The sequence below is a fragment of the Physcomitrium patens genome, chromosome 1 (assembly GCF_059467195.1).
Source record: "Physcomitrium patens ecotype Gransden chromosome 1, ASM5946719v1, whole genome shotgun sequence".
In the NCBI taxonomy this organism is placed as follows: domain Eukaryota; kingdom Viridiplantae; phylum Streptophyta; class Bryopsida; order Funariales; family Funariaceae; genus Physcomitrium; species Physcomitrium patens.
The window spans coordinates 13,168,093-13,191,491 of NC_143410.1; the positions used below are offsets into that span (position 1 = coordinate 13,168,093).

The window sequence follows — 23,399 nt, forward strand, 5'->3', positions numbered from 1 at the left end:
ACATATAGGAAACTTGTCTTGTAAGTTAAGACACATGTCCAATTTGCAAGACATGTATTAGAGGTCCTATAAGAAGTTGTCATATAGCTCACAATTAGATAGTATATATAAAAATAAGTTTGAAGCCTTTTTCATTCTTCACAACTTCTTTTTTACTTTTAGTCTAATTTCAAGGGTCTTTAATTTTCTTGTCTTTTGTAATAGCCATTCTAATTTTTTTTTGAATATATATAATTTTTTATTTCTATTTTATCATATTTTTTTGAAAAAAAATCTCACTTATTTATTTGCCTTCATTAAGTTCTTGTTTTCAATATATTGACAAATATATAATTATAGTATCATAGCATTATCTTTTCTTAATACAAGATAGATTACTACTTTTTCTTGATAAGACATAAGTAAAATAGAAGCTGCAGATTACCTTCTTCTAAATTGATATTATTCTTAGCATTTTCTTTGTTCTCTAGTCTTCTCTTTTACATGTCTTGAGCAATATTAGACTTCTTCTTTTTTCAATTGTTATCATGGCAAAGCTTGTTGAAATGAAGAGTGCAATAGTACAAAGCAAGTATAATTGAGGGAGTTAATGCTTGTGAAGCATCAATTCAATTTACCACTACAAAAAGCAATAAGATTGGTAAGAAATAAAGATATAGAGATGATTGGAGCTAATTCAAAATTTGCACCAAATCATATTACTTTTTTGACAATAAAGTATTATTTAAGCATTAAAAAATTAAAAATTGTCATATTTGAAAAGTTTGATGGCATAAGTTTAAAATTTTGAAGATTCATCAATCAAATATAAATAATAATTGAACTTCAAATCCAAAGTTATCCAACTTTAGAATCATAAGTTAAGTTTATTAGAATATCATTTTTAGATTCTATAATATTATAATTTTTATCTTTTCTTAAATAATAAGATTTATATTGGATAATTTGAATGCTTTATTGGTATAATTTTGATCCATACATAGAAATAATGATATAATTTGGATTGCAATCAATAAGATTTATATTTTTTTAATAAAATAATTGATTATTAATATTATATATTTTATATTTTTGATAATTAATAAGTAATATTAAATAGAATAATGCTACAATCATTAGTAAATTTTTCTATACATTACAATATGATATAAAGAAATTGATGCTCAATTTACTCAATCTTCAAATATTGAATTAAGTAATTATTTTTTAAAATTTTGATCTAAGAATTGTACAAATGGGCTCTAACATTTTTATAATTCAATAGAAATACCAATATCTTTTCAACACATATATTCAAAAGTGGAAGATATGTAAATTGATGCAATATATTTCAAACTTCTTGTTGAGCAAGAAAAGACTTATTGTTGAGAAGAAAGATTATACTTATATTATCAAGAATCTAAGTATACTACATAATTTTATCCAAAAAAAAAATGCAACTACAAAATAAGAAGTATGGCTATCAAAGAAGACAATATATTGGAAAATAATTTTATTTAGCTACAATTGAAATAATGTGGTTGGAACCTTATTCAACACCTAAGCAAGTCTTATTCTTTCTTTAAAATCCTCTTTTTTTAATAATAGATGTTAGTTTAGGACCTAAATATTATAAAGCCTTTGCTTTTCTCGATTCAATAGCCTTAATTTGTTTATTAGATGGAGACTTTGTTAAAAAAATATAAGGTATATTTAATAAAAAAAACTATATATATTCGTATTTTAGATGAATATAAAATTATAGATGGTTGTCTATTATCTCATGGAGATTTTATTTATAAAAAAAATCTTATAAAAATAGTAATTAATAATTATATTAACTTTGTGATATTTAATATAATTAAATTTTTTTTTATTTTTATTATTTTAGGTTTATTATAGCTAAAAAAATATAATATTGAAATAAATTAGATGAATCATAATCTTAATTTTTTTCAAATTATATCTAAGAATTTTATCAATTAAATAAAAAGTCAAAAGTCTAATATAACCAAAATCATATTTGTAGGTACAAAAACTTGTGTTATTTATGCCACATATATTTATAATGGTGGAAAGACTTCAAGTAATATTCTAAGCCAATATCAAGATTATTGAAATATTATCTAGAAGTAAAATGTAGATATTCTTCCAAACCATTATTCCTATGATTGTCATGGACATACTCATATAAGCTAGTAATTACATATATAAATAAGTAGAAGTAAGTAAAAGTAGATAAAAATAAGTTAATTCTATAGTATTTGATATGAAAGCTTTCTAGAAGCTTTATAGATGCTTTTTTGATGCTACACTTGGTGGAAGTGAAAATAGATTTGTAACTATTGCAGATCTTTATGAACTTGTCAACACTCTTAGGACCGAAATTTCATGCATCACGAACACCAACCATGGAAGCATTATTCCTACTACTATAGAAGAAGTTCAGAGTCTATGCCAAGAAGTTGTGTAGTTGAAGGAAACAAGTCAATTAGCCTCGCAACCAAATTTTGAGAGTTTTGCTTTTACAAGCTTGAGGGAGGCAAGGATTAGTATGCCTAAAAAGTTTGACAGAACAAAATCAAGATTTTGAGGGTTTTTGCAACAAATTAAACTCTACTTAAGGTTGCATCCTTTCCAATACCTAGATGGATTTACTCAAGTTGGATTCATAGGTGTTTTTCTATCTAGAAGTACTCTTTCTTGATTCGTACCTTTGATGGAAAAAGATTCACGACTGCTCTATGATTTGAACTCATTCTTGGAAGTATTTTCGACTACATTTGGACAAAGTGATCGAGTAAGGGTAGCATAGACCAAGCTTATATCACTACGACAAGGATCATGTTTAGCCACCACATATGCCAATGAATTCCAAAGTCTTGCTTGTGATGTGGACTGGAATGATAAAACCCTTATCAATCAATTTTGCTATGGATTAAAGGATAATGACAAAGATTTGTTATTGACAATGCCAAAAACAGATTCTTTAGAATAAGTCATTGCTCAAGCTATTACATGTGATAATCGTTTATTTGAAAGACGTCAAGAACAAAGATATGGCTGGAGTAAAACAAGTCAATTCATGGCAACACCTTCTAAGTTTTTGGAAACCTTTCTATCAAGGCCAGAGCCAATGTAAATTGATATGATACGTTTTAAATCCTTCACGGAGCAAGAAAAGACTCGACGACATCAAGAGGGCTTATGTCTATATTATGGAGAAGCTAAACACACTGTTTAATATTATCCAAGGAAGCAACGCAATCACAAAATGAGGAGTACGATTGCAAAAGAAGACAATGTATCAAAAAATGAGTTCCTCGAGCTATAATAGGGACAGTACGGCTGGAACCATGTACAACACCTAGTCAAGGTCCTATTCTCTCCTCAGATCCCTCATCTTGTTTTACAATAGATGTATGTTTAGGAGCCAAAAATCATAAAGTCTTTGCATTATTAGATTAAGAAGCCTCAACTTATTTCATAGATGAAGACTTTGTCAAAAAATAAGAAATATCGTTAGTCAAGAAAATTAAATCCGTATATGTAGAAGTCATAGATGGTTGTTCGTTGTCTTCTGGTGATGTTATCCATGAGACTGTTCTCTTAGATGTAATAATTAAAGATCATAATAGTGTAGTAATATTTAATGTGATACAATCTCCTTTGAATCTAGTCATTTTAGGACTATCCTGGTTAGAAAAGTACAACCCTCAGATAGATTGGATTTTTCGTAACCTTAACTTTCCTAGTAGTTTATTTTGAAATTCTATTAATCAAGAGGAAATACATAAGTCTAGTGCATCTAAGCCCTTACTAGTAGGGGCAAGAGCTTTCATGCATGCAACCAAAGAGGGGTCATCTTTTACTATATATGCCATGCCTATTTCAGATAGTGAAAAGATGTCAAGTGATATTTTTAGTCAATATCAAGAATTCTAAGATGTTTTTGAGAAGAAAAATGTAGATATTCTTCTAGAACATCGACCTTATGATTGTTCAATTGATCTTCAAGAAAGAGCTCAATTACCATTTGGATTAATCTATAGCTTATCACAAAACGAGTTGGCTGTACTAAAAGAGTACATTGACAAGAACTTGGCTAAAAACTTCATACGTCATTCAAAATCTCCAGCAGGAGCGTCGATCTTATTTGTGAAGAAAAAAGATGAATCTCTACAGATGTCCATAGACTGTCGGGGCCTTAACAAGATCACCATAAAAAACATGTATCCTTTGCCTTTGATTTTAAGACTTCTTGATTAACTCAATCAAGCAAAGATCTACACAAAAATAGATCTACGAAGAGCATATAACTTGGTCCGCATCAAAAAAGGAGATGAATGAAAGACTACTTTTCAAACTAGATATAGACATTTTGAATATAATGTCATGCCTTTTGGATTCACAAACGTACCAGCTGCTTTTTAACATCTTATGAATGATATTTTTTGTGAGTTTTTAGATGATTTTGTCGTTTGTTATTTAGACGACATTCTAATCTACTCTAAAAACACAGAAGAACATGAACTCCATGTTCGTCGTGTGTTACAAAAACTAAGAGATGTAGGATTATATGCAAAGTTAGAAAAATGTGTATTCCACACTACTTAAGTTGACTTTTCAGGATACATCATTTTCAACAAAGGCCTGATGATGGATCCCAAGAAAGTCCAGACTATCATAGATTGGAAGATTCTAAGAACAGTACGAGATGTGCAATGCTTTTTTGGCTTTGCAAATTACTATCAAATCTTCATCAAGAACTTTTTTCAAGTTGCAGCTCCACTTACACGTTTGACTTGTAAAGATAAATTTAAGTAGAGTAAAAAAGTTGAAGTAGCATTTGATGCTTTAAAGAAGGAATTTACTTCTACATCAATCTTGTATTGTGTCGACTTTTTTAAGGCATTTTTTATGGAAATAGATGCATCAGACTTTGCCTTGGATGCCATTTTGTTACAAATGGGAGCAGATGACAAGCTCCATGCAGTAGCTTTCCATTCCAAGAAATTTTCAGTAGCCGAGATTAACTATGAAATCCACGATAAAAAGCTTCTTACAATTGTGGATTCATTTGAAGAATGGCGTCATTATCTAGAAGGCACCTCAAGTCCAATCATCGTGTACACGAATCATAAGAACCTAGAGTATTTCATGTTAACATGCATATTAAATCATCGTCAAGCTCGTTGGAGCATGTCTTTATCAAGATTTGAGTTCATCATCACTTATCGACCAAGAAAACAACAAGGTTTGTCTGATGCCTTATCTAGACGTTCTTATCTTGTACCAAAAGAAAGAGATGCAACTTTTGAGCAATAAAGAATGGTTCTCTTGAAGCTAGAGTAATTTCATCTTTGAGCAATAAAATCAACATTGACTGTTGATTTAACTTTTCTCAAGCAAGTCCAGTTAAGTATGACTTTAGACCCTCTTGTTCACGATATCAAAAATAATTCTTCTAAATTTCATGATTCTTCTAAATTCGAGTTCAAGAACAACCTACTCTATTTCAAAGGATGCCTATATGTTCGAGAAGGAGAAGCTCGTTTATGTATTCTTCAAGCTCCTCACGACTTTCCAACAGTAGGATATTTTGGATACAATAAGTCTTTGGAGCTGATATCTAGGGATTTTTGGTGGCCTCAAATATGGAAGGCAGTCAAAGATTTTGTACAATCATGTGATGTTTGCTCAAGATCAAAAACTCCTTGTCATCGATCTTTTGGACTTCTTCAACCATTACCCATTCCAGAACAACCATGGTCTTTTGTTTCTATAGACTTCATCACAAATCTTCTAAGCTCACATTCTTATGACTATATATTTGTGATAGTAGATCGCTTCTTCAAGATGGCACATTTTGTGCTATGTACAAAATCCATCATGGGTAAAGAAACAACTAAGCTTTTTATTGACAATATCTATCGCTATCATGGATTACCAAAGGATATTATATTGGATAGGAGAACTCAATTTGTATCAAGATTTTGGAGAACCCTTTTTAAGATTTTACAAGTGGATATAAAACTATCTTCGGCTTTCCATCCTCAAACTAATGGACAAACAGAGCACGTAAACCAAGTCTTGGAGCAATACTTAAGATGTACTATCAACTATCAACAAGATGATTGGACAACTCTTCTGCCATTGGTTGAATTTGCTTATAATAATATGGTACATTCTTCTACGCAACAAACACTTATTTTTTAACAACTATGATTATCATCCACGACTTGATACTTTTGACTTTTTAAAAGTTGATAATCCTGTTGCAAAAGATTTGGCAATTCATTTGTTAGAGCTACATGCAACAATGAAGGAGCAATTAAAAGAAGCTGAAGAACGACAAAAGATAAATGCGGATATCTATCAAAAGAAACAACCACCATTCCACATGGGCGATAAGGTATGGTTACTTTGTCGTAATATAAAGACCACTCATCCTTGTGACAAGTTAGACTATCAAAGGCTTGGACCATTTTCTATTTCTACACAAATCAATCTAGTTGCATATCGTTTTCATCTACCGGAGTCAATGAAAATCCATCCAGTATTCTACGTGTCTCTTCTTGAACCATACAAGATAGTGAATATACCAAGAAGAAGACAAGCTCCACCTCCTCCTATAGAAAATGACAATAATGAAGAGTTTGAAGTGGAAGAAGTCTTAGATTCAAGGCGATGCCAAAATAAATTCGAATATCTTATCCATTGGCATAGATATGATATTAGTGAATGCACATGAGAGCTAGTAAAGAATCTTATAAATGCAACAAAGATAGTGGAGGCTTTTCATCGATGACATCCATCAAAATCAAGATGAAAACCTTCTTTATAAAAGAAATAAGATCTAAGCAAGATAACATTCTACTTTCAATCCTTGTTTATAGCTTCTTTGTAGTTATGACACTCAAGAAATGGACAACCAACAACCAGCGGATTCGACTCAAGAGCCTTCATTTGCTCATCTATTGAACGAGACATTACGATTGTCACAACCTTCAAGACGATGCAATCAAGATGAAGATCTTTATAAACGACATGTTCTTCCTCGAATAGATGGCGAGATACAACGCATTTGGTATCATGACCTTGGAAGGGACTCTCAATGTTTGATGATTTTACTAGAGGTAGGAACAACTCCTGATGGTGTTCCAAATGTTTTATTCGAAGGAAGTTATGAAAGACTCAACAATGATCAAATAACTAGGTGGTCTTCCCGCCCTGGTATGAGACACTATCAATGGTTGAGAGGCCCTATCAATCATCTTTGAAGAGAACAAAGATCAGAGTATGTGGTGAATACAATTCGTTGCATCATAGATTTCCTCAACCTATAATGACCACTCGTCGTGGAACTCGTTCTTAGAAGGAGGGATAATGTCACGGACATTCTCATGTAAGGTAGTAATTATATATATAAATAAGTAGAAGTAAGTAAAAATAGATAAAAATAAGTTAATTCTATAGTATTTAGTATGGAAGCTTCTTAGAAGCTTTATAGATGCTGCTTTGACTTTACATGTGTCTTTAATTGACTTTTTGGATTAGAAACATAGTCAATAAGTTGGCCATGTACCATACATGTTGTTAGCTTGAAGACTAAGCTAACTATGTAGCCCACACATAAAAAACTTGCCTTGGAAGTCAAGGGATGTGTCCTATAAAGTCAATACATATTGAAGGTCCTATAGAACGTCACCATGTAGCCTCTGGTTAGATAATATATTGTCAAGGACAAGAACTCGATGAAAAAAAAATTCAAACAAGTGAGCCTTCACTCAAAGAGAGGTAACAAAATATATATAAACAAGTATATATATTGAAAGAGGAACTAGATGTCAAGGACAAGAACTCGATGAAAAAAAAATTCAGACAAGTGAGCCTTCACTCAAAAAAAGATAACAAAATATAAATAAACAAGTATGTATATTGAAAGAGAAAGTGGAATGGCTATTGCCAAAAGACAAGAAAACTAAAGACCCTTGAAATTAGACTGGAAGCAAGAAAGGAGTTGACAAGAGTGAAGAAGCCTTCACTCTTGTCTCTATATATACTATTTAACTAGGGGCTACGTGGCGACATTCTATAGGACCTCTAATATGTGTTGACTTTGTAGGGCACATGCCTTGACTTCCAAGGCAAGTTTTTCTACGTGTGGACCACATAGTTAGCTTGATCTTCAAGCTAACAACATGTGTGGCACATGGCCAACTTGTTGACCACGTTTCTAATCCAAAAAGTCAATTAAAGACACTTATGAAGTCAAAGCAGCGTCTAGAAAGTTTCTAGGAAGCTTCCATATTAAATATTATAGAATTAACTTACTTTTACCTATTTTTACTTACTTCTACCTATTTCTATATGTAATTATTAGCTTACATGATTATGGCCGTGACATTACCCCCCCTTCTAGGGACGAGTTCTACAAGGAGCGGTCATCATATGTTGAAAAAATCTATGATGCGACGAATTGTATTCGCTACATACTCTGATCTCTGTTCTCTTCAAAGATGATTGATAGGGCCTCTCAACCATTGATAGTGTCCCCTACCAGGGCGGGAAGACCACCTAGTTATTTGATCATTGTTGAGGCCTTCATAACTTCCTTCGAATAGAATATTTGCAACACCATCAGGAGTTGTTCCTACCTCTAGTTAAATCACCAAACATTGGGAGTCCCTTCTCAAATCGTGATACTAAACGCGTTGTATCTCACCATCTATTCAAGGAAGAACATGTTGTTCTTAAAGATCTTCATCTCGATTGCGTCGTCTTGAAGGTTGTGACAATCATAATATTTCATCCGACAGGTCAGTAAATGAAGGTTCTTGAGTTGAATCCACTGATTGTTGGTTCTCCATCTCTTGAGCCCCACTACTACAACAAAGCTACGAACAAGAATTGAAAGTAGAATGTTATCTTGCCTAGATGTTGTTTCTTTTATAAAGAAGGTTTTCATCTTGATTTTGATGGATGTCATTGATGAAAAGCCTCCACCGCCTTTGATGCATTTCCTAGATTCCTAGATGGCTCCCATGTGCGTTCACTAATACCATATCCGTGCCAATGGACAAGTTATTCTAATTTATTTCGGCGTCGCCTTCAATCTAAGACTTCTTCTACTTCAAACTCTCCATTATTGTCCACTTTTATTGAAAGAGGTGGAGCTTGTCATCTTCTTGGTATGTCCACTGTCTTGTATGGTTCAAGAAGAGACACGTGGAATACTGGATGGATTTTTATTGACTCCGATAGATGTAAACGATATGCAACTGGATTGATTTGTGTAGAAATTGAAAATGGTCCAAGCCTTCGATACTCCAACTTGTCACAAAGATAAGTGGTTTTGATATTGCGATGAAGTCACCATACCTTATTATCCATGTGGAATGGTGGTTGTTCCTTTTGATAGACATCCACATTGATTTTTTGTTGTTCTTAAGCTTCTTTTAACTGCGCCTTTATTGTTGCATGTAGCTCTGACAAATGAATTGCCAAATCTTTCGCAGCAGGATTATCAACTTTTAATAAGTCAAAAGTATCAAGTTGTGGATGATAACCATAATTAGTAAAGAAAGGTGTTTTTTTTGTAGAAGAGTATACCGTGTTATTGTAACCAAACTTTATTCATTAAGGTTGGAACTAATGTAAATTAATACAATCCATTTTAAATTCCTCATGAAGTAAAAAAAGATTTGATGTTATCAAGAAGGTTTGTATGTATATTATAGAGAAGCTAAATATATTGTTCAACATTATTGAAAGAAGCAACACAATCAAAAAATAAGAAATATAATTTCCAAAAAAGATAATATATTTAAAAATGAGTATTTCTATCTACAATAGGAACCATGTTACTAGAATCAAGTATAACACGTAGTAAAGGTCTTATTTTCTCCTCAAATCCCTCAGCTTATTTTATATTAGATGTGTATTTCAGACCTAAAAATAACAAAGTTTTTGCATTATTCCATTCAAGAACCTCAGCTTCTTTTAAAAATAAAGACTTTCTAAAAAAATAAGAAATATCTTTAGTCAAGAAAACTAAATTTATACATGTAAAAGTCATAGATAGTCATTTGTTGTCTTTTAGAGATACTACTCATGAGACTATTCTTTTAGAAATAACAATTAAATTTTATAATAATATAGTAATATTTAATGTGATATAATTTCTATTTAATCCAATTATTTTAGAAATATTATGATTAAAAAACTATAATCCTTAAATAGATTAGATTTCTCATAATCTTAATTTTTTTTGTAGTTTAATCCAAAATTTTGATAGTAAAGTAGAAATAGATAAATCCAATGTATCCAAATTTTTATTAATAGATACAAGAGATTTTATTCATACATCAAAAAAAAGGTCATCATTTATCATACATGCCACATCCATTTTTGATGATAAAAAAATCCCAAGTGATAATCTTAACTAATATAAAGATTTTTAAGATATTTTTAAAAAAAAGAATGTAGATATTCTTTCAAAGTATCGACCTTAAAATTGTGCAATTGATCTAAAAGAAGGAGTTCAACTACTATTTAGACCAATCTACAACTTATCACAAAATTAGTTGATTGCACTAAAAGAGTATATTGATGAGAGCTTGGTTAAGAATTTCATATGCTACTTAAAATCCCTAGCAAGAACTTGTCAAGGACAACACGTTAAAGAAAAATAAACAATTGAGGCTTTTCCTATAGAAAGATGAAAAAAAATAAATAACTTGATATATATATTAAGAAAGAAACTAGAATGGCTATTGTCAAAAGCCAAGAAAACTTAAGACCCTTGAAACTAGACTGGAAGCAAGAAAGGAATTGACAAGAGTGAAGAAGGCTTCACTCTTGTCTCTATATATATTATTTAACTAGAAGCTACATGACGACGTTCTATAAGACCTCCAATATGTGTTGATTTTATAGGACACATGCCTTGACTTCCAAGACAAGTTTTTCAATGTGTGAGCCTATAATTACCTTGGTCTTCAAGCTAACAACATGTGTGGCACATGGCCAACAACTTGACTATGTTTCTAATCCAAAAAGTCAATTAAAGACACATGTAAAGTCAAAGCAGCATCTATAAAGCTTCTAAGAAGCTTCCATACTAAATACTATAGAATAAACTTATTTTTATCTATTTTTACTTACTTCTACTTATTTACATATGTAATTACTACCTTACATGAGAATGTCTATGATATTATCCCTCCTTCTAAGGACGAGTTTTATGAGGAGCGATTATCATAGGTTGAGGAAATCTATGATCTGACGAATTATATTCACCACATACTCTGATCTTTGTTCTCTTCAAAGATGATCGATAGGGCCTCTCAACCATTGATAGTGTCCCATACCAGGGCGGGAAGACCACCTAGTTATTTGATCATTGTTGAGTCTTTCATAACTTCCTTCGAATAAAACATTTGGAACACCATCAGGAGTTGTTCCTACCTCTAGTAAAATCATCAAACATTGAGAGTCCCTTCCAAGGTCATGATACCAAATGCGTTGTATCTCGCCATCTATTCGAGGAAGAACATGTCGTTTATGAAGATCTTCATCTTGATTGCATCGTCTTGAAGGTTGTGACAATCATAATGTCTCGTTCAATAGATGAGCAAATGAAGGCTCTTGAGTCGAATCCGCTGGTTGTTGATTGTCCATTTCTTGAGTGTCACAACTACAAAGAACATCTCCTAAAGACAACGGACGACCATCTATGACTTCTACATGAACATGTTTAGTTTTCTTTACTCCAAATATACTATGTCTTATAGCAAATTTTTCATCTAAAAAACATGCTCAGGCTCTTGAATCTAGCAAAGTAGAGACTTTGAGATATTTAAGTACTAGAATAATATTTATCATAAAATATGGAGAGGATTCTGAGGAGAGGATAGGACCTTCACTATGCATTATACAAGGTTCTAGCTGCACGGTCCCTATTGTATCTGAACAAATTCATTTTTCGACATGCTATCTCCTTTGATTGCCATATTCCTCATTTTATAGTTGCATCATTTCTTTGGGCAATGTTAAGTAGTGTGCTTAGGTTCTCCACAATATAAGTACAAACCTTCTTGATGATAACGAGTCTTTTCTTGCTCAATAAGAGATTTGAAACGTATTGCATCCATTTGCATATCTTCTACTTCCGAATGTATATGTTGAAGAGATATTGGTGTTGCTATTGAATTGTAGTTATGTTGAGGTCCACTTGTACAGTTCTCAGATCAAAATTCAAAAAGGTGATTGTCGCACTTCATAGCAAAGTCAATTGCTTGACTTAATGTTTGAGGATCAGATAAGTTGAGAATTAATTTTTTTACCTCATATTGTAATCCATAGAGAAATTGGCTAATGAGTGCAGTATCATCCCACTTAATATCAATTATAAGTTGTCAAAATTGTGAAGCATACAACGTTTTTGATTGATTGCCTTGTCATAAAATAAAGATCTTTTTGATTGCAACATGAATTGGATCATGTTTTCCATACATGAATTGAAACTCCACCAGAAAAGCTTCTAGATTATCCAATATTGGATCTTGTCGTTCAAGAAAAGATGAAAACCATGATAATGTTGAACTTGAAAGAAGCATATTAATCAATCTAACTTACAATCCTAGAGTTGAATAGCTTTGGGATTGAAGTTCAATCACAAGTTATACTTGATTGATAAATCCTCTAAATTTTCATCTAGTGCCATCAAACTTCTTGAATAGGGCAATTCTTGGATCTCTAACACTAAAAGGGTGTTCTATCATAAGAGAAGAGACATGATTTGGTGTAGATGTTGAAGCAGCTCTGATCATTTCTATATCTTCACTTCTTGCCAATCTTGTTACTTCTTGTGGTGGTAAATTGAGTTGATACATCGCAAGCATTAACTCCCTCAATTGCTCTTGCATTTGTGCCATTGTACTCTTCATTTCAGTAAGTTCTGCCATGATAACACTTAAAAAAGAGAAGATGTCTAATATCACTCAAGACAAATAGAAGGGAGGACTTGAGAACAAAAAAAATACTAAAGATAATATCAGTTTAGAAAAGGGTAATCTGTATCTTCTAATATGCTTATGTCTTATCAAGAAAAAAGGGTAATCCACTCTTAATCAAGATTAGACAAAGCTCTGATATTATAAGTATACTCTTGTCAATCTGTCAAGGATAAGAACATGTTAAAGACAAATAAGCAAGTGAGACTTCTCTAATAGAAAGATGATAAAATAGAAATAACTTGATATATATATTAAAAAAGAAACTAGAATGGCTATTGCCAAAATCGAAGAAAATTAGAGACCCTTGAAACTAGACTGAAAGCAAGAAAAGAATTGACAAGAGTGAAGAAGGCTTCACTCTTGTCTCTATATATACTATTTAACTAAAGGCTATGTGGCGAAGTTCTATAGAACCTCCAATATGTGTTGACTTTGTAGGACACATGCCTTGACTTACAAGGCAAGTTTTTCTACATGTGGGCCACATAGTTAACTTGGTCTTCAAGCTAACAACATGTGTGGTACATGGCCAACTTGTTGACCTTATTTTTAATCCCAAAAAGACAATTAAAGACACCTATAAAGTCAATGCAGCATCTATGAAGCTTCTAGGAAGCTTATATATCAAATACTTTAGAATTAACTTATTTTTACCTACTTTTACTTACTTCTATCTATTTATAAATGTAATTATTGGCTTAGATGTATATGTCTGTGATAGAACTCCTATCTTATTTGTGATAAAAAAAGATGGACCTCTGTAGATGTGTATAGACTATCAAGGACTTAATAAGATTACTATTAAGAATAGGTATTCTTTACCTTTGATTTTAACACTTTTAGACTAATTTAATCAAGCAAAGATCTATATAAAAATAGATCTACAAAGAATATACAACTTCATTTGCATTAAAAGAAAGAGATGAGTAGAAGAGTCCTTTTCAAACTAGGTATGGATATTTTGAATATAATTTCATGCCTTTTGGACTCACAAATATTCCATCTGCTTTTCAACATCTCATAAATGAAATTTTTTGTGAATTTTTTGATAATTTTATTATAAGTTATTTAGATGATATTCTAATTTACTCTAGGAATATAAATGAATATGAATTTTATGTTTGTCATGTGTTACAAAAACTTAGAGATGTAGGATTATATACAAAAATAAAAAAATATATATTCTATATTACTTAGGTTGATTTTTAAGGTACATCATTTTCAATGAAGGATTAATGATGGATCTTAAGAAGATCAAGACTATCATAGATTGGAAGGTCCCAAAAACAATTGGAGATATTGTTTTATTAGAAATGGAAGCAGATGATAAGCTCCACCTAGTTGCTTTTATTCCAAGAAATTTTTAACAGCTAAGATTAACTACAAGATACAAGATAAAGAGCTTTTTGCAATTATATATCCATTTCAAAAATGGTGTTATTATCTAAAAGGCACTTCTAGTCCAATTATTGTATATATAAATCACAAGAATCTCAAATACTTCATGTCAATATGTATTTTGAATCATCCCTAAATCCATTGAAATATGTCTTTATGAAGATTTAATTTCAAGATCACTTATAAACCTAAAAAATAAGAAGGTTTATCAAATGCCATTTTTAGACGTTCTTATCTTATATCAAAAGTAGAAGATGAAACTTTTGATCAACAAAGAATGATTCTCTTGAAGCCAAAGAATTTTCATCTTTGAGCAATAAAATCAATATTAACTGTTGATTCAATCTTTGTTAAATAAATTCAATTGAGTATGTCTTTTGATTCTTTTGTTCATAATATCAAAAATAATTCTTCTAAATCTTACGATATTTCTAAATTTGAGTTTCAAAATAATCTACTCTACTTTGAGAAATAATTATACGTTCTAAAAGGCAAAGCATGAGTATGTGTTCTTCAAGCTCGCCATGACTTTTGAGCAGCCAACTCATTTTGGAAACAATATAATTTTAGAGCTAATATCTGGAGATTTTTGGTGGCCTCAAATGTAAAAGGTAGTCAAAGACTTTGTACTATCATGTGACATTTGTTGAAGATTAAAACTCCTTATCATTGATCTTATGGACTTCTTTAGTAATTACCTATTCTAAATACACTAATGGTCATATATTTCTATGAATTTTATTATAAATCTTTCAATTTTAGGTTCTTATAATTCTATATTTATAATAATAAATAATTTTACTAAGATGACATATTTTGTACTATGTACAAAATATATCATAAATAAAAAATATCTAAATTTTTTCTTGACAATATTTATTGCTATCATGGATTGTTTATATGTATTATATTAAATAGAGGGATTCTATTAAGATTTTGGAGAATTCTTTATTTTTCTTGTCTTTTGGCAATAGCCATTTTAGTTTCTTTTTGAATATATATATATTTATTTATTTCTATTTTTTCATCTTATTTTGAAAAATTGCTCACTTATTTATTTGATTTTATCGAATTCTTGTTCTTTGCATATAATAGATAAAAAAAGCATAGAATATAAATAAAATTTTTGACTTATTCTACTCAATACAATTATATAGGATGATGGAAGAAACTTTGGCTAGAGTACGTCAATCAATAATTTAGTGTTTATGTTAAATTTGTAAATAGAAATGTGACTATATAAAAGAATAAATATTAATCTCATTACAACATATAAAATATATAAATGAATTAATTGGATGCTTTTGAAGAAATAGGAGATTTTCATAGATGCATTTGAACAGGAATTATTTTAAAATTTTAAAATATATATTTTCATCTATTCAAATGCATCTATTTAAAATGCATCTATTCAAATGAATCTATTTAAGATTTAAAAATTAATATTTTCATAGAAAGAAAAGACTATGATATATAAATTATTTTACTAAAAATGAATTCAAACACTAAAGACTATGATTTCAAGGAAGAATATAAAAAAAATCAGAATTTATTTTTAAATTAATTATTTAAGTAAAAAGAAAGAAATGATTTGGAATTATAAAATACATGAAATATAGAAAAATATAACCTAAGTCAGTTTATGTATAAGTAAGTATTATGTGTTTACGTATTATTATGTGTTATGATATATTTAAGACCTATTATATTTAATTCAAATCATAAGCAATTCTATGTTGTGTAAGTATTAGAAGATTATGTTCATAATAACAAACAGATTATATAAGATTAACAATTATAAAGGTTTACTAAAATCACATGTTGTTCACATTAGAATTTAGAATCTTTTATAAATGAAAAAATAAAAATATTGATTAATCTTTTGAATATATTTAATATAAATGATCATTAAATAATTATTTAAAAGAAAATACAATGATTCTTAGTAGACAAAACAAATCATAAAATATGGTTTGAGATTCTAAAAGTTTTATAGGAGATTGGATATATTTGTAATTTTTAGTGTATCTTTTTTTATTTATTTTTCAAAGAACATATTTTTTTATGTTGAAATTGTATATATATAACTAATAATAAAACGTTAAAAATCCATTGTTTCTAGAATTATCCTAAAGCTCAAGAATTCCTACTAAATACAGAAAAAAATAAGAGTTATTATCATAAATATTTTATCAATTTTGTTTTATTCTACATGTAATAAATTATTCTTTAAAAAAAAAACTCAATCTCTAACAAAAACATTGTTAGTGCAATATAATACGCAACACTTTTTCTTCGTTTTTGTTTATTTTTTTATTTGAAATTGTTGATTTTTTTTGAACACCTTCTATTCCAGTGCAAACATGAGGTCCCATCACATATGATATTCGTGCATAGTCATCTACAGATCCCACATGAAACACTTTCACAAGCGAAATTCCTGATAACCTGGTAGAACGGGACGAGGTTTGTAGGGCACCGACACAGGGCATGCTCCTATCCACAACGTCGAGGGTTAGGCCGGGCCGTCCGGACGGACCAGAGCGGGGCAGGGTAGGGTATGTGTATCTGGCCAGCATTGGATGTCGGCGCTCAATGCCGGGCATGACCATGCGGGAGGGGGGTGGCCTTGCGCGGGGGCCAAGGTCCGATGAAGCAGGAATAGAGTGGTGACGTCATCCCTGGCGCCTATCCCGCCATCCCCCGTGCGTAATGTCCCCATGTAACTATTTCCTGCATTCGAAGCTTCGTGCCATGTTTCATTTCCAGCGCTACCATTTCCCCACAGTGATGCCGCCAAATGTGTGTGGATTTAGAGTCCTCCCCTTAGGTCTGAGGCCAGAGGGTTGCCTATAGCCACGCCGTGGGAGACTGCATTTCCTTTATTAAAGTAAGCATCTGCGGAGCTTTATAGCTTTTGGTGTGAGCCATTCGCAGCAGCACAGCAGCTAGCCGGGCCCAAGCACTACCACACTACGAAGTGGATATATTTATACACCTGCCAGATTGGTTCCAAGGCTGCTAGCTCGGTGGCCCTTCCTCTACCACTGGATTCCTCACTCTGTTGTTTCACCACAGACACCACGCTGTAACTCCTTCCCTTTCCCCTACTGGACCTCGCCGAATTCTCGTCAATCTCATCAATAAAAGCCTTGCTCAGATCTTCGAATGTTTAATGTTCAGGAACTACTTTCGCTCCGAGCCAGAACCTATTTCCTCGGCGCCAGTTGACCTTGCGGGGGACGTCAATCCGTTGGTTTTTTTTGGTACATCTCTCATAATCGAGCATTGGGGATCGTCAACTGTCTGCTTCCGGGGCAGTTCTCTATAAAGGACGCAGTCGAAGTTCTGATTATTCGGCATCATCTGTCCCTGCACCTCTGGTTGCGTTATCCATGCTGGTGCTTGACGTGTTTTCTCACGTGATGGGAATGATCACTGCTGTGTAGACGATGGTGAGTTGTATCTCACAGGAGTTGTGTCTCGTCTTCGTCGTATTGGTCAGGCAACGTGGTCCAGTGAACCGAAATGTGGAAGGTGGAGGTCTTGTCTGAGCGTTGCACGCGCATATGAATGTGTATCAGGTCGGTTTCGAGTCACATGTCATTGTAGTGGTTAGTAATGTTGGCAGAGAGCTTAGTTCTCCACTTCTACGAAATTCGCATGAGGACTGACTGGGCTTCTGTAGGGCTATACTACTCCGATCAGCTCATTCCAGATTCATACCAACCCGGCCTTATCAACGCTGGTATCAGTAACTTTGGGCTTTAGCATTGTCTCGATGAATCTAATCACAGTCCGACTCTTCATTGTACTATAGTCTTGATCATGTGTTTGTGTGACAGCCGCCTACCAATTTTTTAGAGCGCGAGTGCTGCAGATTTACAGCAGTTCTCATTTTTTTTTTTTTTAGCTTTGTTATAGTCGGATTACAGATCTGGAATGCATTGTCGGCTTCCTTTGTCTCGAGCCTTTCTGACATGGTGGCCTCCGCGGTTTCGCTCGCAGTAGGACGTGAAATGTGTTTGTAATCTCTTCGTCGGGCAGTGATAATGCTGCCACGGTTGTATTGTGTGCAACGTCAGGGAACAATGTCTTGTAAATATACTAAGAGTGCTGGTGATGTTCGAGTCTTGTGCTTCGTGTCCTTTGCCCAATTGTGAGTACTTGTCTACATGAGGTACTCCGTACGAGAAGGGCAAAGAGAGGAGATCTTAGAATTGAGTTCCGGAACTCAATTCTAAATCGTTTTGTCTGGCTTCTTGCGGCGCTTTCCTCGTCTCACATCTTAAGAAGCGACGCATAGGTGTCTACACAATGGAAGTGTCTGACTCGTTTGATGAGGTAAGTTCTCATATCGAGCCAATTATTTACTCAACTCAGTTCATTGTTGGTCTAACTTGAGTATCTTCTGCACGTTCTACAGATTGCGGAATCTATCATGACTAGCAATCAAGAGGATCGTCGAAATCCACTTTCTTCGAGAAACCTTTAAATCCATAAAGATTCGAGAATGGCAAAACCACTGCAGAACGGGGCCTTGAACTCTTCTGATGTGGAGACAGGGGGGGAGGGCTCCAGTGCGACTTCTAAGTGCAGTTACTCCGCTTCTCCAGAAAATAACCTCACATACAACGTCGTCGTCAGTAATTTGACGTACAAGGTTAGTATCTTAAGCTATCACACAGTACTGTCGTTTCATTTATCAGTGCACCACGGTCTTCAAAAATCATGTCCAGACAGAATGCGAAACTGGATATTAGTGGCGCGATTATATTGATCGTGAGGATGTCCGAATTATTTTTTTAGGTTGAAACGAAGGTTGAAAAGAAAGTGAAAGAAAAGATACTGCTCAACAATGTGACAGCGCGCGCCAATCACAGCGAAGTTCTCGCTATTGCAGGGCCATCGGGCTCGTCCAAAACCACGTTTCTGGATGCACTGGCTGGGAGGATTGAACGAAAGAGCCTCAAGGGCAACATTCTCGTTAATGGGAAACCTATGGGTTCGTCTTTCAAGCGAATCTCTGGTTACGTCATGCAGGTGAACTTCCTTATAACATGAACAGTCTTCCTGCAGTGGAAGCAGAACTTTGTAGTTGCTGAGAAGTTTGAGTTTAGTTGAGCTGAACTCTCTTCGTCGTACTTGTTATTTCTATTTAATTGGTTGCTGAGAAGTTTGTGTCGGCTGGTATTCAGGACGACAACCTCTTTCCACTTTTAACCACTCGAGAGACGCTCATGTTTAGTGCCCGACTTCGACTATCAAACAGCATGCCTATGAGTGAAAAAGCACAGCGTGTGAATTCTCTCATTCAGCAGTTGGGCCTTGCAGAATGTGCTGACACCAGAGTAGGAGATGAAAAGGTAATCACTCTCCCTCAGTTTCGTTTCCCACATGTACACAAACCCCTAGAATTCTGAAGAAGGAATCTCAAATACTCGTCGCGAGTAGTTCCGATGTGACGATGTTTGTTTCGTGTCGGAGTTTATTTCCTACACTCTAAAGTTTAAGCGATCTGTGAACAGATACGGGGAGTTTCAGGGGGAGAGAGAAGACGTGTCTCCATTGGTGTGGACTTGATACACGACCCTGCTGTACTCTTCCTAGATGAACCTACGTCTGGGCTTGACAGCACCTCCGCCCTCCACGTGATGCAGATCTTGTCGCACATGGCTGTCACCCGGCAGCGAACTGTGGTGCTTACAATCCATCAACCCAGTTACCGGATTCTTGAGACCACCAACAGGTTCCTTGTGATGGCGAAGGGCAATGTGATTTTTCACGGTGAAATTCATGGAATTATTAAGCACTTCCATGGTCTTGGCCACCCTTTGCCGGAACATGTAAGCAATTCTGCAACTGCCATTATCATTGTCTTTTACAGGGCCCTCCTTTTTATACAGATTAGTCAGCGTCGTGGGTGCAGACTTGAAACTGATGCCCTATGTATCGGTGGTTGCAGATGAACGGTGTAGAGTTTGCATTGGATCTTATTGAGGAGTACCAAGAACAACCTGACGGTCTTCAGCAACTGGTCGAGAGTTATGTAAGCAGCAATCTTTACTTTTTTTTTTTTTTTTGGTTTTTTTGTGTGAAGACTTGGAAGAAGAATGAGAGGTCGAGACTTTATATAATATTTAAAATGTCGCCGAAACTGACTTATTCTTGACGCATGTTATCACAGCAAAAATCCCATTACGCTAAAGAAGAGCAGTTGCTCATAGCTGCAAATACTGACGCTGAATCGATTGCTGTGGAACCACACAAACCTTCGTTTGCAACTTCATTCTTCTCACAATCACTTGTGCTAGGACACCGGAATATGATCAACATCTTGCGTACGCCCGAGTTGTTCTTCTCTCGCGTAGGCCTGATGGTATGCTCACAACTTACTACAAATCATTTCTGTTATTCGTTACTAGTGCTGAATCCATATTCAGTTGCTGAGTTTTATCTGTAATGATGGCACAGGTGGTCGTTGGTCTAACATTAGGAACACTCTTCCTTCGAGCCGGGATAAGCGCCAAGGGGGTGGATCAACGTCAAGGATTCTTTGGATTTTTGCTGGCCCTCTTTATTTTCACATCCACTGAAGCACTACCTGTTTTCCTTAACGAGCGTCAGATCTTCATTCGGGAGACGTCTAGGGGAGCGTACCGAGTTTCAGCATACGTGTTGTCTCAAGCGTTGGTCATTCTGCCTTTCTTGTTCGTTCTGGCGATGATATTCTCCTGCGTATCCTATTTTATGGTTGGCTTGGCCAAAGACGCAGGCGCCTTCTTCTCCTTCGTCTTCATTCTTTTTCTCACTTTGGCAGTGGCCAACGCTTTCGTGGCGTTTATGGCTAGTTTTGTTCCTGATATGACGGCAGGCAATGCGCTGTCATCTGCCCTATTCGCGTACTTTTTTCTCTTCTCTGGGTTCTTCATTCCAAGGTATCGTCACTTTTATCACGAGCTCCTTGATATGGTTCTAGTTTTTGCTTACACCCATCGAATTGCAAACTTGACTTCCACTTCCAGGAAATGCGTTAGCAGCCACTTGGCCATTCATCAGATTCAGAGCAAGTTGATGCAGGAGCCTCTTTACCTTCGTAGGAATAGTTCTTGGAAACGTCGAATTTTATTTTAATGCAACGAGTTCGTTGAGTGCTTGCAGATCTGGGATTCCTGATTACTGGATCTGGGTTCATTATCTGTCAATTTTCAAATACCCGTATGAAGCACTGCTGGAGATTGAGTTTGGGCATTTGAAGGGTGCCATCTGGTACAACAACTTGGACTCGAACAGCATCAAGTCTCTACTCTCTGTGGGCAAGGTGCATCTGTGGATCAATGTGATTGCCATGATTTTGTTTGTCGTTGGTTACCGCGTGCTGTTCTATATTGCATTGAGATTCAAGACCAAGAACATTCGAAGCTAAAGACTTCTCTGTAGTCGAATCACTGTAGGTATCAGGTTTCATTCCGTAGTTGAGACTACCAGGCTTATGAACACAAGTAGACAGTTGAGGTTAAGCGATGGAAAAGATGCGGAAATATTATCACTTCAAAGAGGATTTCTTTGAGATCAACAAATTAGGAAGGATTGTAGCAACATTAAATGAATCATAGTACTCTTCAGCTTAAAATGTGCCTTACCTGTGATACTTATCCAGCACCTCAGCTGGAGTATTGATTAAAATATACCAATTTTCCTTGCGTAGACCTGACCAAGTACAGTCCATGCTTTTTTGGTATGCTCAAATTCGGTAATGCCAGATCTCCAGAATCAATAATCCACTCATCTACTTTGTTGTTTAACGAGAGCATGTGTGTAAAGTCATGGTACCCATCACCTTTGATTAGAGAACCCCAAATGGCATTAACATTGTGAGCACTAATTACGAAATTGTGGTGTAGTATTAAAACATCAAATAAACCTCGTAACTGACAAGAAAAAGAAAAAAATAAACCTTGGTTGCAATATTCTCAGACATTTATGCATGCAGAGTGTCTAACTAAACGTTACACCTCTGCATGACCTCAAACTGTATATAACTGTGGACTTGGAAATTGGAGAAAGAGAAAACGACACAGCTAGTCAGTTCAATATGTGATGCAATGCCCTCTGCAAGTTCGAGATGAGGCATCGAAGTTTGTGCCTTGAAGATTTCGTTGCACATCCCTAAGTAGGTACTTCTTGTAGCATTCTGTTGCACATCCCTAACATGGTATAGAGAATACGCACCCATGCGTGGAAGGAAGACCATTCAATGAACTTCGCAAGAAATCTAATTTTCTCCTTCCATTTATAAATTAATAAAGAATAAATCATATTTTATGTCCGATGAATAATGATTTGTAGTGACTATTTAAATACCAATTTGTGCTTAATTTGAAATATCAGATCACAACACAAAGAGGTATGAATTTTAAATAAAACAAATGTTAGAAAATTACATTGATTTTTTTTGATTGTGTGAAACCAATTTTAGTAATTATAAAGTAAAATAAAAAAAAATTAATTAAAAAAATTACCCATTGTTTATGTACTTCAAAAAAAATTCATATAAGTTACTATGAGCAAAGAAAAGACATTATTTAAAAAAATATCTAAGATTTAAAATCACAATAAAAAAATATTCCTTTATTTGAATAATAATAATAATAACAATAATCATCATATGATTATGTCAAAATATCTGCTGTTCAAGGAATAAATTGTACAAAAAATTTACATACATTGTAGGTTGTATCAAAATATTTTTAATATCAACACTCACTCTAAAAAATAATAATAATAAGATTAATATTTTTCCCTCTTTTCTTTTAAATCCTTCAAAATTTACTTAAAAATGTTCTCAAGATGAATTTCTAGAAGGTTAGTAAATCCGATTTACTAAAAATTTCAATATAAACTTTGTCATGAAAGCATAAAAGATGAGGTTTTACCAAAAAAAAACTATAATAATTTCGGATAATTTCATAATTTTATACATAATCTAAATATAAAAAA

At 33.7% G+C, this 23,399-nt stretch overlaps 1 protein-coding gene across 2 annotated transcripts; it reads left to right on the forward strand.

Annotated features, from left to right (window-relative positions):
- The first annotated feature begins 17,769 nt into the window (after positions 1 to 17,769).
- Positions 17,770 to 22,106, forward strand: LOC112275866 (ABC transporter G family member 6). Of its 2 annotated transcripts, none has more exons than XM_024506692.3 (9): positions 17,770 to 17,983; positions 18,826 to 19,062; positions 19,209 to 19,442; positions 19,598 to 19,765; positions 19,928 to 20,245; positions 20,365 to 20,448; positions 20,587 to 20,778; positions 20,874 to 21,337; positions 21,561 to 22,106. In XM_024506692.3, exons 2-9 carry the CDS (start codon positions 18,913 to 18,915, stop codon positions 21,823 to 21,825), a joined length of 1,875 nt encoding a protein of 624 aa, XP_024362460.1. In that variant the 5' UTR covers positions 17,770 to 17,983; positions 18,826 to 18,912; the 3' UTR covers positions 21,826 to 22,106. The 2 variants fall into 2 exon arrangements, with proteins under 2 accessions (XP_024362460.1, XP_024362374.1); XM_024506606.3 differs by having other exon boundaries at positions 17,770 to 17,854.
- The last annotated feature ends 1,293 nt before the right edge of the window (positions 22,107 to 23,399 follow it).